The 18,613-nt window shown below is 47.2% G+C and overlaps 1 protein-coding gene across 1 annotated transcript in view; it reads left to right on the forward strand.

Moving 5' to 3' along the window:
* LOC144818836 (uncharacterized) overlaps window positions 1–18,613 on the forward strand; it is a 1,999,126-nt gene that overhangs the window by 658,599 nt on the left and 1,321,914 nt on the right. Inside the window, 2 exon segments of the mRNA XM_078676624.1 lie at window positions 5,301–5,486; window positions 5,566–5,709. Coding sequence (XP_078532750.1) covers window positions 5,301–5,486; window positions 5,566–5,709 — 330 coding nt within the window.

Below are 18,613 nucleotides of genomic sequence, written 5' to 3' on the forward strand. Positions count from 1 at the left end.
CCCCTGGCGACAGATATGGCCACATCGTAGGAGCGGCCCGCTATCATGTGGGGCCGCTCGAAGAACAATCAGGACAGCCCCGAGGCCCCTCTCCTTACCGGGCTCCGGGCGTCCATTCTCTCAGTGTCCCCTCTCCAGGGACAGCGCAGGACTTCGCCTCTGGGGCTCCCCTCCCTCCTGGGAGCCCCAACACGCAACATCCGGCTCCAGGAGGGGAGGGGGGCATCTTCACCCGGTCCCCCATCTCGGGACCGGGACTTGGAAAGTGGAGCCCTCAAGGCTCTGGGCTCCTCTTCTCCGGCCGGGCGCCCCGGCCAATCACAGCGCGGCGGCGGGCGGGACTTCCTCCGGCAGACCGGAAGTCCCGCCTACAGTCAGGCGCGATGCTGCCTGACTTCCTGGTTTTGCCCGCGGCGGTGATTTCTCAGGGCCATAGCGAGGGGTGGGCACCCTCGAAATACAACGTAAATGGCGGGGTGGCACCCGCTAGGGCTCTGATAAGCGGGGTGGCACCCGTGCATGAATATCACGAAAATCGGGGCAAAAGTCAAAATAAAGCGCTCCGAGCGCTAGGGAACAACACAGCGCTTTCAAGCGCTATAAGGCAAATAAAGCGCTCCTTGCGCTAGGAGGGAAAAGAAAGGTCTTTCAGGCGCTTGGAGGGTAGATACAGCGCTCCCAAGCGCTATGGCAAGCCCCACAAGTCCAGGAACAAGCACAGCAGAGAAAAGTCCTCCAGGGCATCAGTAGTCCAGGGGCTGGGCAGGGCTCAGGGAGGCAAGCCTTCCCCTGAGCCCAAGCAGCAACACGCCCCTGGTAGGATTCAAGTTGAGAACAAGAACATTTTTCAAGAGGTCACAGCCTCTTTTTATACAGAGCAACCATTTGTCTGTAGGTGCAGGGTGGGGGCAGAACCAGTTGCAGCTGGTTCTGGAGCACTCTTGATGGCCCAACCACCCATTCTATTCACTGGCAGGGCTTGGGTCATCAGTCACACCACAGGGGGGCGGAGCCAGCATTGTGTGGGGAAAACCCAGCCCATCCAGGACACAGGTACACTCCTCCCACACATCACTCATGCTAATCTCACACTCCCCACCGGGCAGACCCATCCAGACTTCCTGGAGCCTGGCATGCCAGCCAGCTCCAGCCAATCACGCTCCAGCACCCTCACTGCACACATACATCAATGTCTAGAAGTAGCACTTCCCTTCCAGACAGATACATGCCGCATACACCGTCTCGCAGCATTCACTCCCCCGAGTTCACACATACCAAACTTGACCATGCACACCTCACGCATCAGGAACTACCAGGGACACAGACATTCCCCATGCATTCCTATGGGAGGGCAGGCCAATCTCACACATGCACTCAGGGAGAGCACGCACTTTACACTGCGCCACAGTGCTAAAGTGCGCAAAGGCCAGAAATCACTATACTTTCAAGGCAAAAAGTTCAGGGGTGACCCTGCCAGAAGGCCCAAGTCCAACAAGAATCTTTTGGATAAAGTCACTGGGCTTCTCCTAGGACAGTCGCTTTCATGTAGTGTCTGGCTTCCTTTCCCCTGTATCATGGATTCCAATATTGGCTCTCTGTAGTTTTCCTAGTACTCTGCAGAGCACTCACATCCTTAGTTATGAATAAAAAAAACTGGAATGAAAGTGGGATAATTTTTGTCTCACCCTTTTATTCCTTTTCCAGATGTTCCAAATGTTGATCTCACCATTATGATTTGGACCAATTTAAAGTGCTTCACTTTTAAAAATACCTACTCCTTCTGAAGAGCAGAGTCTTTGTTGTAGATGGTGGTTCTCGCAACAAGTAGTGATGCTATCTCTAAATTGGAGGAGAAACAGCATAAGCTCAAGGAAGTGTGTAGAGACTGCACCTGTTTCTCATCAACGTTCAGGGACCGTGTTTCAGAGAGTGACAAATGGTCATGCCCTGTATTGAAGATGCCCTTTTAGTACATGCCTGCACCCACCATCAGCCAATTGGCCCTGTTTGGGCAGGGATAATGAGCAGACCCTTGGTAGCAAAGGTCACTGATGTATTGTATAGAAGCCGTGTCTCATTCTCCCACATTCTAGTGTCTGAGTCTACAGACTTTGGATCGAGAAAGTGAGCCATACTCTACCATTGTCAGGGAAGGCTGTACCAATGCCTCCATCTTGTGCTAGGTTTTAAAGGCAGCACCCACAATGGTTCCATACACTCAAATGAACTTTATGTATGAGTGAGATGCCTGCAGGACAAAGAGTATGCTGCAACAACAGGTTAATATGGCAGTTCCAAGACACAGACAGACATGGACATTAGTCCCATGTCGACTAGAATGTGTGTCTTGCGGCTCTCTACACAGCAAAGCCACACCCTGAATCTCATGGTCAGTAACGAGAGATACACTGCAACACGCATGCAAGATTATCGTTTGTGCTGGGCTGATAATGCCAGGATAGCAGTTCACTTACAGTTGAGGCAACTCAGGAAGGGGTGCATTTACTTACTACCGTGATGGGGGACATTCCCATCCCAACGGAAGGAACATGTTCTTCAGTCTTGCTTCAGAGGCTTTGGAAGTCATACTCTCTGCTTTTGACAACAGCACCAAATGTGTTTCCCCCAACCATTGGTCACACCGCAACTTGGTGTAGCTTAAGATTTAGTTGGTTTTCTATGGCACTTTTGCCTGATGTTTTGAGGTTCATGCTTTGTTTGAGTGAGCAAGTCTGTTCTAGCTGTGATTAAAGGCCATATACGTTTTTAATTCATCTTTTACAATATGTATTGAAAGGTGCTAACTCCCTACCTCCGTTTATCATGACCCAATAGCTCAGGAATTTCGTCCTTTCTCTTTTTTTGAGGGGGCACTTTTTCTTAGTTCAAGTCTGTTTTATTGAATGTTTTATATATGGAACACACACACTCTCTGCTGCATCCAGGGCCTGGTGCGGCAGGGTTGTGGGGAGGGGGACTAACTGGGTAATGTAGGGGGTTAGAGGCAGGGGAGGAGTGCAGGCGAAAGGAAGTCCGTCCACGACTGGGGTGGGAGGAGATGGGAGTGGGGTCCCAATGTCCAACGTTAAGTTCTTGAAGCTTTGTGGATTGGTGCAGTACAACTGTGGACACCTCTGGGCATACACAAACTAATTCTGTTCAGCAGTTTGTGGGCGTCTTGAGACTCGTCATTTGGAGCAGCCAGATGTAGATAGGGCATATAAGCTGTCTAAAGTCCTGAGCCTGAAAGAGAATGCAAGGACCCCACGTTCTATCAAAACGGGGCAGTGCAGAGGGGGCACTTTTGAGCTCATTGGCAGCTCTTCTGAATGGCTTCTTACACTGAAGACCAGTAAGTGAGAAACCAAAAAAGTATAGGTTCACTTTCAACATAATGTTCTCTAATAAATATCTTGAGGACATTTTAAACTACGCAGACGACACCACGTGGCGCCAAACAACATCACCAACTGGGGTGCTGTGCACAAAATAGTTCCAGATACTGTCTGACGCCTGGGGATATTTCGAAAAAAAATGTGATTGGGTATTATTGAGAATACAATGATCTAATTTACCATTTAATATGGGTAACATGTTTCAGCCATTTCACAACACTGATTGCTTCTAGGGGATGGACCCTGTGGCCAATCTTTTGTCTAGGTGTCTCACCTTCTGATAGACGTTGTGTTCCTCTGCATAAGGTCCATAGGTCTTGACAAAAGTGTGACTAACAGAATCCACCTCCTCGAAGCTATCCATGTTGTGGAGAAGTGCTACACAGCAAGAAATCTTTGCAAAAGGCAACTTGAAGACACAGTGACTTTGAACCTAAGCTCCCTTACACATGTCTTAGTGCGCATGCGTTGAATGATGCGTTCCTGACGAAAACCATATTAATCGTTTGGGGAACTTAGTAGAAATGTCTGAAACAGGTTGACCATATTAAAGGTTAAATTAGATCATCGTAGGCTCAATAATACCCAAATGCTGTTTTTCATTTTTCCCAAAATCACCAAGAATAAAATACCCATCTGGGTAGGTGACCATGAGTCCATTTGAAATCACCTGCACCTTCTCACTGCTCTGAAAAAACAGCCATCTCTGCTGTAATCAGGCATTGAAACACACCTTGGAGGTATTCGGCTTCCAGGGTGGGAACCCAATGATGAAGCATGTCGGTGAGTAAAGGTTCTTTTGGGACTTGAACTTGGTCCTCACTTTTTATTGTGCACCTCTTTTGTGCCCCTGCACAGTTGCCCATTGAGATTTCTAACGTTCATGATGGTCTTTCTCTTCTCAATTATATCGGCTAGGCTAGTGAGCGAGCTGCAGGCTCTATCAACCTACCTTATACAGTGTTTTTGTCAAATAAGTTGGTTTTTAGGACGCAAGCTTCATTATTACTGAAAGTGGTCATTCCAGTTCCTATCGGGCTGACTATCACCCTTTCAGCATTTTTTGCGCCACTTTGTCCCTCTAAAGGGAAAGAGGCTCTACCATTTGGACCCTTGGAGAGCACTAAGCTTTTGAGTAAATCACAGCATAGAATATCGGGTGGATGGTCAGCTTTTCGTGATATTTTCCGGGGCAAGGAAGGTCAAGGCAGTACAAAAAAGGACTACCTCCCAATGTAATGTTCTCTGCATTACGAACTACTACTCACTGCTTAAGATGCGGACTTTAGAAGGTTTATGGGCTCATTCCACCAGAGCAAAAGCTGTTACACTGCCCTGGCATTCGCAGTGCCTGTACTGGAGATGTCCGGCAGCTATTGTAATGTTGATATATACGTTCACAAAGCACTACCGCTTCAACAGTCATGCCTCTAGAGAGGAGTATTCTGCAGTTCCGTCCTGCATGACTTATTTTTATGAGCCAATTTACAGACCCTCCACATGGAGATGTTCTTTCTCCATCTAAACCGGTCCCAGGCTAAAGATATGCACATTGGCCACACTAGTCGGACTTTTTAGTCTGTCCAAAGTGTGTCTTTGGACAGACTAAAAAGCAAGTGACATCAACATGCACGGGTGGCACTTGTACGGGCTTACAGGAGTACTACGCTAAAGGCTTCGGTATCCAGTTTCTCTCGAAGGGGACATTCTAGAGAGTAGTACTCTACAGTTAGAGAATCCACCAGAAAGATAATTACTGAAGGTAAATAATATGTTCTTTCAGAGAATAAATGTTGGGGTGGTAGTTGGGAGTGTTTGACTGGGTACAAGTTGGGTGTTTTCAACAAGAGTAAGAGGGTCTGTCCTGGTTTGACGTTGTCATACTACTTTGTTGTTTACATGTAGTTTACTCAAGATGCTGCATGTGAAACTACCTTTGAAGAAACTAGGGAGAACAGTAAAGAGTTCCAGCATTTGGCGGACAGGATCCTAGCAATTGAATTAGAAAATCAAAAGCTTCAGTTGACTTTGGAGGCTCTTCAGTCTGAGCGAGACCAGCTGAAAATTGACCTAGAAGAGAACATAGAAATGGTATGTATAAAATTAAGCTAATGCATTTATATAGGTCTGATCATTTTGCTGATGTAATTTTATGTGTATTTGTTTCAAGTCCATTCAAGTTCAAGAAGAACTAAGGAATTGTATGGAAGATCAGAAAAGAAAAGCTGCATATATTGAAGATCTGAAAAGTCAAATCCAGGCTCAGAGTGGGATGAAGGATTCTATTGATATTTCAGAAGATAACAGAGTGAAGGTAACCAGAAGCTTGTTTTGTATGCCCCCTCACCACCATGTTGTAACACCACACAAACTATGCATGCAGTACTCTACCCCCAATGTAATTTGTGCTGTTATAGTTTTAATAATTAAATGCAATTTGAAAGGCTTTGTATGATCCTCAAATATTTGATAGGCTTATTGTTTGAGCCATGGTGATAGAAAAGAGAGTACTTATTTCAAAATGTAGGTTTTCAGGCTGGTAACCTTGATTCTTTGGGGTAAGCCTTTTTTCCCAATAGTGATAATGGTCCATGCAAACAACTGAGCCCACTAATACTTTCAAATTCCAGGAGTACTGACTTCTTCAACCTGGCCCACTGTCACCAATATTCTAAAGGGCATATTTCTGCTCGACCAGGAGCATATAGAAAGCATGTCCCATTAAATGTGTTGCGTAATCAAGAGAGAGAGGTAGGACCAGAAAGCTAGTCCTTGTCCCCGGGGTAATATGTTATTTAATCAAAAAGAGACTAGCTCATATTTATTTTAGATTACAAAAAAGAAGACTCTGGTATGTTTCGTCACGGAGTTGGAACACCTGGTGAGTGTGTTCAGAAAGCCCTCACCCACCAACCTAGTTGGTGGCATGCTTCATCATCGGGCCCACCCAGTGGCACCTAGCGTGCCCCGGGTGTGCTTCGACGCCTGATTACAGCGGAGCTGGTATATTGCTGAGTGTGCAGTGAAGACAGTTAAGAAAGTGATGTTAAAACGGCTAGGCGGGGGTCCCAGTACCCGGTATGCGAAGGAGGCACTACAGGTCCAGAGCAGGCTATGCCCAGAAATGCTGGTCAAGCCCTTGCCACCTCCCAACCTTGAGGTCAGACTGAGTAAAAACTAGCGTGGTCTTGAGAAGGGAATCCCCCTCTCACACATAGATACACTTTAGGGCGTGTAGACACATAGTCTAAAACACACTACCACTAGTTAATTTACACTCGCCCCCTTTTACTTAGGTCCTGAAGAAAGCCAGCTTAGTCATAAGGCACTGGCTGAAACATGTTGACCCATTGGATGTGAGAGGTCGTAACTCGCCTCTTACATCCCTCTGCCTTATTTTAACCGCTGACGGAGGCCCAGGTATTAAAGTCTAATTTCACCCTCGGGTACTGGGACCCCCGCCTAGCCGTTTTAACATCACTTTCTTAACTGTCTTCACTGCACACTCAGCAATATACCAGCTCCGCTGTAATCAGGCGTCGAAGCACACCCGGGGCACGCTAGGTGCCACTGGGTGGGCCCGATGATGAAGCATGCCACCAACTAGGTTGGTGGGTGAGGGCTTTCTGAACACACTCACCAGGTGTTCCATTAAATGTGTTCTCATATGTACTCATCGTCCACCTGCAGAGTAGGGCATCTTGGTGAAGTAATCAACCTCTTTGAGGCCACATGGTAAACAACCAGTGACCTTTTTTCACCAGCCTGTATCAGCGAATGCAATTGCTTCACTTTCCCCCTAGTGAGGTTGCCTGGACCTCTAGATTATGGCCTGATGCTCAATTGAACAGATAGGTTACGGTATGCTGTTTGCCCAATCTTTTCTGGTTCAGAACAGAAGTTTGAAGCACCTTGAGATGCCCGGTCATTCATCTTGTTCCAGCTTAGTTTCACCAAGTCTGAAACTCAAATCTGCTATACCTTCTTGGAACTGTTAACTCTCTAGAGGATCATAATCCTGTACATATAGGGAGGAAGCTTGCACTCCTCCATTTTGTCTTTCAGCATGAGTGGGTGATTTCCAAGGATTTGAGCCTTGCTCACCCTGGCTGCTTGTTCGTAGTTTGTTCTTTCAGCTGTGACAGACTCCTCGGCCATTGCATAGAATCTGTGCATGTGGCTAATTTTCTTGTTTTTGGAACATGCCAAAAAATATTAACCCTTTGAAGGTCAGTGTCCTTTCCTAGACATTGTGGTGCACCTTGTGTTGTGATACCAGCTATACCTATCTGGGAGCCACTGAGCAACCCAAAAAATTCCTAAATAATCATCTACTTGCCAACAGCGAGTTTCAAATATTGGGTGAGCCAAATCGCACTATGTTCCTTTGATCAGAGGTCCCAATTGTTTTTTTGATATCTGATCATGGTTGTGGTAAATTGATTCCCAAACTTTCCACCCAAATGACTCCTGCTATATAAAGCTTCTTTTGAAAAGCTTCTTTCAACTACCCATAACCATTCCTCATGAATTAGTGACCTACAGATCCTATGTCCTGCAAAGACTTAATTTAGTCAAACCGTGAACCAGCAATGCAACAATATCAAAAACACACTATTTAATTTTTTATCTATCAGCAAAAGCAACTTAAAAGTTAATTGCCCAGTTACCAAAAATATAGACTTGGACATCTTTAACTTTTGGAACTTTTATGTAGTAACTACAAAAAATATGTAAGCAGCTTAGTAGCTCTCGTATGAGCTTTTGCAAGGAAATTTGTCCTAGTGCAGTTAATGTAAAATGTTCAGCTATCTTCTTTTAGAAGCACAATGTACCATTTCATGGCACATTCATTTACTTTATCAGAGTGTGCTGTTTATAGGTTTCTGGGATTGCCTGACTAGACTGATCAGTTGTGAAGGGTTGATTGTGTTGGATTAGTAAATATTTGTGAAAGTTGTAGTTTAGTAATGATTTTTTTGGTTAAATTGAAAGTAGAATGACTTTGATCAGTCTAAAGATTTTGTGTTATTTATATGTAAGGGAGTGTGATTTTTTTTTTTGCCATGTTTCATTAAATTGGGCGTTGTTATCCTTCCCTAGCCTGCAAATAGTTTTTTAAACTACATAAATAGAAGGGTAACTATTGATGATCCATTCTTTTATACACTAGGGTGTGATATGTTTTAACTACGTTTATCTGAGTAGAATTAAAATGTATGTTGGAGTGGTATGACAGATTGCTCTTGAGATGTTAGCACTGTGTTGCCATGTTGTGTATGTACTAGGGTCTTTCTAACATGATCTGTTTGAGAATGACAATTCTAAATGGAATCAGAAAGATGTTAGTGAATATTGAGATGCAGGTAATATTGGGTGTCCAATTGGTGTGATTATACCACATAAGAATTGTTAGATGTATGTGGTGAGTAGGGGAGTTTTAATCCTCTGCATTAATTTTAAATTCTGTAAAAATCTGTAACATTCCGCTCCCGGATACAGTGAGCATTTGTTGTTCAATAATGGATCCAAGAAGGCATTTTGCACTAAGAAAATGGCTCAACTAAATACCACTCTGTGCCCTGCATACTTTACTGTGATTAAAACTTTTAATCACTGCAGAGTATGTAAGGGTGCCACCACCGAGTGGTATGCAGTGGCTTCCAAACTTTAGAAACTACTGCATATCACTCTGCACCCTTACATACTCTGCAGTAATTAAACGTTCTAATCTCTGGAGTGTATGGGCATCAATTGGTATCCAGCGGCTTCTAAATTTTAGAAACCACTACATGATTTTCAATTTCACCAGTACAGCGACACATTTTAATGTACGGGTAAGTTGCAAAATTACAAAAATCTCTCCAATTACGCCTGCAAAATTGAAAAGTCCGTCTAGGCCTAGTTGTGTAGTCTGTTGTGGATTTTGGTGTTGGTAAAATAATTGATAAACCACAAATCATTGACATCGATTTGACTAAACTTGAAGACAGTGGAAGAAGTGACCGTGTGAGGGTAGACTGGTGGGGAAAGAGAGGTTGCTTTATTGTGTACGCATTCTTGAGTGTATTTTTGTCCGGCTACAAACTGCTCCTTTCAGGGCATTTGAAAATATAGTAGTCTATTAGAGGGATACCCAGCACTGAAGAATCCCAGGTTCTATAATGCTGACACATCCTCCACTGATCTGTCTTGCGCACAGACCACAGTCAGCAGGCTCTTCCTCCAGATGCATAATATGAAAAGAGACAGACCAAGATTTAATGCTGAAACTAATAAGCCTAAAGTCCTTCATTTATCCTGATGTCTCTGGCAAGGAGAGTCCAGAGCACTCAGGCTATGCTCCTGATGTTTCAGCCTCTCTCCTGGATCTCTGTGAGGATGACTCCAAGGCTTCTGGGACTGATTGCCTTATGCATCCTTTTCATAAAGAACATCAAAATTCATATGCAGGCTTTGCAGTTAGGTCTGCAGTCCTAATGGGCACATTACCTGGGGGGCCTCCCTGATCCAAGTTCAGATTTCGGAGGAGGTGTCAAAAGACCAGATGTGGTGGGTGCTGAATTGTGATTAGGTCAGTGGTAGACCACTCTCCATACCCCACCTGTAGCTGACAGTGATGACTGATGCATTCCTACTGGGTTAGGGTGGCCATCTGGGAGAAGGTGGAGATCAGAGGACTCTGCTCTCTGGCAGAGACTTGTCTCCATATCAGTCATCCGGAGCGCCAAACCGCCTGTTTAGTGTTGGAGGATTTCCTTACTTCCATCAAAGGGATGCTGGTGCAGCAGCTCATGGACAACACCACTGCAGTGTGCTACTGCAACATGCATGGCAGGGTGATATTGTGGAACCTGTGCCAGAAAGCTAAGCGTCTCTGGACATGGCTGTAACGCCTGGAAACCTTTCTGGTGGTTTACCACTTGGCAGGAACTTTTAACCCTTGGGCAGACCAATTCAACAGTCAGCGCCTTGTAGATCACAAATGGTGGTTATATCAGAAGGTAGTGCAAGACTCTTCTACAAATGGGAAGAACCTTGGTTCGATCGTTTTGCCTCTGCAGACAACAATCAATGTCGGCACTTTTGCATCTTGAAGTTTCCAAGGCTTCTCCTGCTTGGAGACTCGTTCCACGTCGAGTGGCACTCTCCACTCCTATATGCCTTTGCGATACCTCTTCTGTCCCGAGTTCTGCATATCAGGACTAACTGGGCCCAAGTCATTCTAGTGGCTCAGGATTGGGCATGGAGAGTATGGTATCCTGAACACCTGGTCATGAGCATCTGACCTCTGATCAAGCTGCCCCTTTCCGAGGATTTCCTGTAGCAGCAGCAGTTCCGGGTACTCAACCAGAGTCTGCACATGCTCCACCTCCATGCTTGGAGATTGAGCGGTGGCAGTTGAGAGCTTTTGAGCCTCATACAGAGGTTGTCATCTTGGCAGCCAGATGTCCCTCACCAAGTTGGTATATGCCTGCCGCTAGGACAGGTTTGTGGCTTGGTGTGCTGCCAAGCAGATTTAACCATTTCATGCTAAACTGCCCGATGTTCTGTTTGAGTTGTACTTCACCCAGCAAAGACTTTATTTTTGCACTGCTGAATGGTGTTTGTTGGCTGTGTCTGCTTTCTTATAGGTGGTAGACCAACGTTCCTAGTTTAAATCACTTATATTGATGTCTTTACTCCAGAGTTTTCAATATGTCTTCTCTTTCTCTGTTTATTATAACCCAATGGGAATTAAATTTGGTTCTTACAATCCCCATGTATGTTCCCTTCAAACCTTTTCACAGCTGTCCTCTTTGGCTGCTTACCCTCAAGACAATCTTTCTTTTGTGCCATAATTATCGGCATGGCATGTGAGCTAGCTGCAAAAACCCTCTTTCAACCCTCCTTACACCACTTTCTATACAGAAAAGTTGGTTGTACAGTTTTGAGCCTTCTTCCTCCTGTAGAAAGTGACTATTTCATGTTGAACAGAACATTACCTTACTGAGATTTCTTGCTTCACCGCACCCCTTTAAAGTGGAGGAGAGACTCCATTGATTGGATCCAAAAAAGGGCTCGGAGTTTCTTTATTATGTAGCAGATGGACGAGTAGCTCTTTATTGGATTCCCTGAAAAGAAGACCAGCAAAGCAGTGCAGAAGTGGACCATATCTTGCTGAATCATGCTCTGCATTAAGATCTGCTTAGCATTAGCCGAAACCGTCCTTGGAAGGCTTGCAGGCACACTCCACCATAGCTTTTACCACTGCGTTGTAGGGGGCCTGTTTTGGACATACCACCATACAGCCTTGAAGCATAATTGTCTGGACAGTCTGGTCTTTCGAGAGGGACATTTGGCCGCTGTAGGAGAGTAGGGTCTGCAATCCTATGATCACCCAGATTTTTGCTTTTTGCTGCACTGGTTTACGACTTTCCCTGGCTGTGGGCCTGCTAATCAGACCCACAGCCTAGCTGTTCTCTCTATCCAAATTGTACTCAGGTACTGAATTGGCACTGGGCCCTCTCCAAGTCCCTGTACCCAGGGCTGAGGTGTACCCAGAAGTCTCCCAGGGGCTGAAGCATGTATTATGCCACCCCTGGGCTGACTAACTAAACTGACACAACTGGCTGCACGACAGCTGGGGCAAGGTGGTGTACTCACCCTTTGCTTTAGATATAGTATACCTATATCTAACCCTAAAATGGACACACAGATCTCCTACCAGTCACTCCTATGGCAGGCCTTAACAATCCTGAAGGCAGAGTGCTTGGAATCGTGTGAGATGGTGCTCTGGCATGAGCTGAGCCTGTCTGCGGCTTTCGGGATCCATCCCTTAGCCGTTTCCATGATATCGCATACCATATACTCTTAAGTGCATTATAATCCTCGCGGTTATATGCCAACTCTGGTATCGCTTTATCAAAACATGTCGAGTAAGGTGTCATACGAATTGGAATACTAACCCCTCGCCAATTCTGGCGACTGGGTTAGCATTCCACCCTTCTAGAGGGACACGACATGCATGTAACCTATAACCCGGTTAAAAGTCAGACAGAGCCTTAGCATCCACAAAATGGATGCTGCCACCGAGACACAAGTCTGCCCTCCTGCTGCTGGGAGTCCTCCCAGAGCAGGAGATAAGGACAAAGGGTTTCCTGCCAGGGGCGGTGCCAGCACCGTCCCAGACAGGGTTTTGTGTATTGTAGGTAGGCAGGGCTTTAGAGGAAGGTGACTGCACGTGGCACCCCGGTGCTCACTGTGCATAGGCTGGCTGGAACCAGTTCCAGGGTCACTCCAGACCCTGTGCTGGGGAAAAGCCCGCCAAGGAAGTGGGTGTAACCACCCCCCTCCTAGTCCCACCCATAGGGCAGGACTTAGTCGCGTGCCAGCCCCCTTTTACAGGATAAAGGTAGGAACTGGCCCCCTTCCAAATCAGATCATCTTTGAATCCTGAAACTACTTTCCACGAAAGGAACTCAAGACTTCTTCCTAAGATTTCTCCCTTGTGACTAAGGAGTAGTCACCCTGCATCCGCAGGCACCATCTTAAGAACACTGCGGTCTGCTGCAAGTCTCTCCTCCGGATCAAGACTGCCCAGCTCGACGAGAACCGGCTTCCCTGGCACCTCTGACCTCTACCTGCATCATCAGTCACGCTGAGATTCGTGGGTGTGACGAGACCTCGAGGGACCGGCCATCTTCAAGACTGCACGACTTCTTTCCAGCAAGCCCGCCGAGTAATTTCCTGGTGAGTGCTTTGGGGTCCGAGAAGCCCCGACCCTGAGCAGCTCCAGCACCGAAGAGCAGCCCCCCAGCATCTCCACGATCTGCGTGGGGCCCTTCTGCTTTTTGCTGCTCACCGCGTTGTTTGGCTACTAGCCCGCTGGCTTGTGGCCTTCTGAACGACGCCCGACAACATTTCTGCTGCTGGTCTGGTTGCTCCAGGCTGGCCCTTGCTCCCTTCCAAAAGAGGAGCACCCCGGACCCTCCTGGTCCACTCAAGACGCCATTTTGAGTCCACCGCGTGGGCTTGAATTAGCCAAGGCTTGTTGCCCAATCCTGGGTAACTTCGACGCCGACAGCTTCATCCATCGTGGGACAGCTCGCCTCTCCATCCTGGTCGCCGACAACGCCTCCTGGTCCGTGAGATCTGCAGAGCCAGCGTCGCCCACTCACCTAGTCGAGGTGACTTAGCCCGGTGCCATCCTGGTGCCCACTTAATCACTGGCTAGTGATTCAAGAACTTGGTCCCCTCTGCTTTCAGGTTTCTTCTTCCTTGATCCAGGCTTGGATCCATCGAACTTTTCTTCACTGGTCGCCTGCCAGCAACTTCCTTCTTCCAGGCTCCTGGTCCGGCAACGAGATCCCCGACGTCTTTTCAGACCTATGCAGCTGCAGCCCCTGGGCTAGGTAACTTCGGCACTTCGGTGTCCCAGCATAGCCTCACTATCCTAGGGTCAGGATCCACTGTCGTTTTCTTCCTACCAGGTCGGGTTCGCCCGTGAACACTAACTTTGCCTTTACTAGCTCCCATAGACTTTGTCCCGCATCCCGTGTGAGAGTGCACACTCTGCACCCGAGTCCCCTAGGCCTCCTAGAAGTAATCTAACGATTCTATAGTCAAGTCCTAGCGAGTCCAAAGCCTATTAGTACTGTACTTACCTGCTAGTAATTTCGCATTCCACTTTTAAAGTATATGGTTTTTCGTGCCCCTCGGGCATTTGTGTATAACGTGCTAACTTAAGTATTTTCGTAAGAGTTTTGTTGTGTGCCTAGCACCCTGTCCTCATAAAGAGTACAGGGTTGTTGTGATTCTAATAAATACACTGTTTATTTTCATAACACTTGTGTGGTGTCCTTTCACTGGGTGTTCAAGGGGTAATGTGATGGTAAAACAGCTGGCTTAACACGCCCTCTAGAGTCTTAGCCTTAGACTGCTCGTATCCATGCTACTAGGTTAGCTGGTCTATAAGGTTGACTTACAACCAATCATCAATAAGGGTTGTTTGGACTGATATATAGTGATCACTAGAATAGTGAACACTGCACATCAGGCCAACTTCCCACAGCCGCTCAGTCCTGCATGAATTTTTGGTTTGACCCAGTTCACAGAACCAACATCAGGGATGTACATATTACCTAGCTTCGGGAGCACTATTCCTGGTAGAGACTCTAAGTGCAGATTCTTCTCCAACCCTGCCATCCTCCCTGTTCTTTGAACTGGACTCGCTCATTTTAAAAGGTCTCACCTAGAGATTTGAACAATCATTGCTATCAGTGTGGACAGTTCATAAAGCAATGGTCAGCGTGCAAGGGTGGCCTATACAGAGACCCATGCATCACTTCTGGAGCAATGCCGGTGCCAATCAACATGTCTCTACCTGTCGACGCTCATGGGTACTGCTTAAGAATTTTCAGATTAAGTCTGATGCCTGGGAGTATATTCAAATTTTGAGTTTTCTGTAGTTAAATAATGTCTACCAGAAATAGCTTTACCGAAGGTAAGTAACTTGTTCTTCCACACATCTGTTTGTCGCTGGTGGCAGTCTTTAAGAATGAAGATTCCACTGGAAGGGTTGGTCCCCTTGCAGAACAGGTGGGCCCTATGTGAGAAGTTGGGCTGGTATATGATGTCCACTAATTAAAGTGAGCACCTTGCACCAGTCCAAACAACCCTTATGGTGATATAGGAGGTCAAAGATAACCTTAGAAAACTATCCAAGTGACAGCTGTGGAGAGCAGCCTTGAGGCTTAGTCTTGAGGGAATGTTAATCAGCTTGTTTTACCAGAATGCAACCTTATTGTATTGGTTAAATAGAGAGAACCACACAGTAGTTATAAAAATATGTATTTATTATTATAACCCACTCTAAATACCTTGCAGTATTTGCTACTCACAGATAAACAAAGCACATAATACAGTAGCACATAAACTATCGTAATTAGCACTAATACACAGTAGGCTCCAGAGGGAGACCAAACCATGTACTAAAATAGTGGTATAAGAACCACAACTTGAGTCAAGACAGTGTCTAGAGGTTGCAGAAACACTGGGACCCCATGGAACCACCCAAGGTGAGTAAGGAGGGACCCCAGTGAGGACGGGTGCAGTGTGAGAACACGACCGCGTGCTACGTACAGTTCAATGGGAGAGTTGTGGTTGCAGATTTAAAGTTTAAGGAACCTTCCCAGTGGATTATGAGGAAGCCCTTTAGATCATAGGAGGTTGAAGAGCCACCCCACCCGTGAATACTGTAGTACCAGAGTTACCTATACCAGGGAAGCCGGGTGCATAGGGCTGAAGTGGTGTCAGAAACTGCAGTCGATCTCAATGGAGGACTTCAAGGAAAGGCCACTGTGGGGAAGAAGAAAAGTGTCAGTTGGAATCCAAAGTTGGATTCGTGTTGAGTAGTACCTGAAAGCAGAGGGGACAGAGTATGGGTCACTCAGGAGTGACCAGGGGCTCGGTAGACGAATGCCCACCGATGTTGGGTGCTTCAGGTGTGACGATGGAGACCGTGACTCTACAGCTGTAGGGACCAGGAGACGTGGAGGACGGCCAGGAGCCGGGTACGAGCTGTCCCACGCAGGATGTCAAGTGGTCAGAGGTCGGTGTCCGGCGGGAGCACCAACAAGCCTTGGCAGCGGAAACACACAAAGAAGGTCAAGGAACGTTACGGTCTGGTCCAGCAAGGACCAGGGGACTCACCACAGCAAGGGGAGTCCTACAGCCAGGTAAGCCCTTTTGTACCCACTGGAGAGGGTTGAATCGATTTGTGGGACCCTCACAGGACAGTGGGGAGGATACTCCCTTGTCCTTTGTCGGACTAGAGCTGGAGCCAATGGCTCCCAGGGCTTGTGTGAACTGGACTATGCACAGGGACACCAATGTGCCCCTCATGCTGACTTTCTTTGGCAAGCGCACCCACCTAGGCCTAATACACTAAATCCTGTCTGGTAGGTGGCCACACCTCCCTGTGAGAGGATGCCTATTGTTCTGTCTTCCTCTTCTCGAGCTTGGCTCAGCAGCAGGAGGGCAGAAATGTGTCTCTGGTTGGTAGCAACCCTTTTGGGCTGCCAGCTCGTTTCTGTGGGCTGGAATCATACCTCCCACACCGGTTACCGGTGTGGGGGTATGATTCCACAATGTTTGATACCAAACAAAATAGGGTTACTTTCAGCTGTTTTAGAGTTGATCACATGGTCGCATATTGGCACACTCTGTTATAAATGGCTGTAGCACTAAAAACCCGGGAGAATGGACTTCGTAGGCTGCAAGGGTGTTCTGCTCATGGAGTGGCACTCTCACTTCGAACTAAGCACCATGTCTTCAGGATTCTCAAGGACTGCTATAGGGGTGACTTATATGTTTTAACTGTAGTGACCCTTGGATATAGTAAACCAATATCTTAAGTAAGTGGTGCATGCACCAACTTACACAGGCTGCATTGGTAGGCCTGTAGATCCATTTTGCATGGCCTCTCATGGGTGGCATAATACATGCATCTGAAAGAAACACTTTAGTGATAGATTCCTTTCCTTAGAATATCCCCAGGCGTCAGACTGGATCCGTAAAGTTTTTGTCAGCAGTACCCCTGCGCGTCGGTAGGCGTAGTCTGCGGCTCAGCGTCCGACGTCAGCGCCTTACTTAGACGCCGCCCTCGCGCGCTGACATCAGTTCTTCTTTTTTCCGCGCCAGCAAGCCCAGATCCGGGAAGAGCTAGTACCCTTAGTCATTTTTTGACTAACTTTTTTTGGTCTATTTTGACCATCTTTTTTAAGTCCATTCGACTCCTGGTGCCGGTAGGGATGCCTGGATTTAAACTGTGCAACGCCGGTCACCGTCTGTTGTCGGTGACCTACCCTCACCGCCGGTGTCTCTACTGTCTCGGTCCGACCGCGACGACAAGTCGTGCCCCCACTGCTGGGCCTTGACCTCGAAAGATAGGCGGGAGTGGTCCCATAAGCTTCTTGGACTCCGGCAGTCCGCGCCTCTCGAGGTCCCGGTCAAGGAGTTAGTCGAGGGACTGGTCGCGGAGCCGCAGCCATCGATGCTAGTCTAGCAATCACCACTAGTCTGGCTCGAAGTCCTCTGGTAAGTCGAAGAAGTAGTCAAAGAAGCGACATTGCTCTTCTGACTCACCTCGTCGGTCGCGCGATTTGGCTGAGGGTTCAGGTGGCACCACACGCTCGGCTCCGCTAGAGTGGCGTCCAACCCCACACCCTCCGTTCCCTGGGCTTCAAGCGACTCCAGGCGAGATTCGAGATTTCATCGTGGCCATGAGGACTCTTTCTGCTGTTGTGTCTTCGGGCCCGCGGACCCGACTGCGGTCCATAGTGTTATTTACAACAAGGGGTGGTGATGGACAGAGTCTCTGAATTAAGCAGAGTACTCTCACCCAGTCAAGAGATCAGGGCTAGATCCAACACCGTTTTTTAGCTCATTGCACCATCCCAGTTTCAGAACCTGGCTGTATGCAAATTAGTCTGTCCCTGGCCCAGTGCATCATGGGAACAGGGCAGACCAGACTACAAAAGCCAATTCTTACACTGGGAAGGAAACAAGCTTCCGGGGACCGGTTTCTGGCATTTCAGCCGTCTTCGGCCCGGCTTGCTTGAATCCTGATGGTGCAATGAGCAAGGGACTCACATCTGAGTATACCCTTCCACGCTTAGGGTGGACAAAATTATTTACAACAAGGGGTGGTGATGGACAGAGTCTCTGAATTAAGCAGAGTACTCTCACCCAGTCAAGAGATCAGGGCTAGATCCAACACCGTTTTTTAGCTCATTGCACCATCCCAGTTTCAGAACCTGGCTGTATGCAAATTAGTCTGTCCCTGGCCCAGTGCATCATGGGAACAGGGCAGACCAGACTACAAAAGCCAATTCTTACACTGGGAAGGTAACAAGCTTCCGGGGACCGGTTTCTGGCATTTCAGCCGTCTTCGGCCCGGCTTGCTTGAATCCTGATGGTGCAATGAGCAAGGGACTCACATCTGAGTATACCCTTCCACGCTTAGGGTGGACAAAATTATTTACAACAAGGGGTGGTGATGGACAGAGTCTCTGAATTAAGCAGAGTACTCTCACCCAGTCAAGAGATCAGGGCTAGATCCAACACCGTTTTTTAGCTCATTGCACCATCCCAGTTTCAGAACCTGGCTGTATGCAAATTAGTCTGTCCCTGGCCCAGTGCATCATGGGAACAGGGCAGACCAGACTACAAAAGCC

This window comes from Lissotriton helveticus, chromosome 2_1, assembly GCF_964261635.1.
Source record: "Lissotriton helveticus chromosome 2_1, aLisHel1.1, whole genome shotgun sequence".
Taxonomy (NCBI): domain Eukaryota; kingdom Metazoa; phylum Chordata; class Amphibia; order Caudata; family Salamandridae; genus Lissotriton; species Lissotriton helveticus.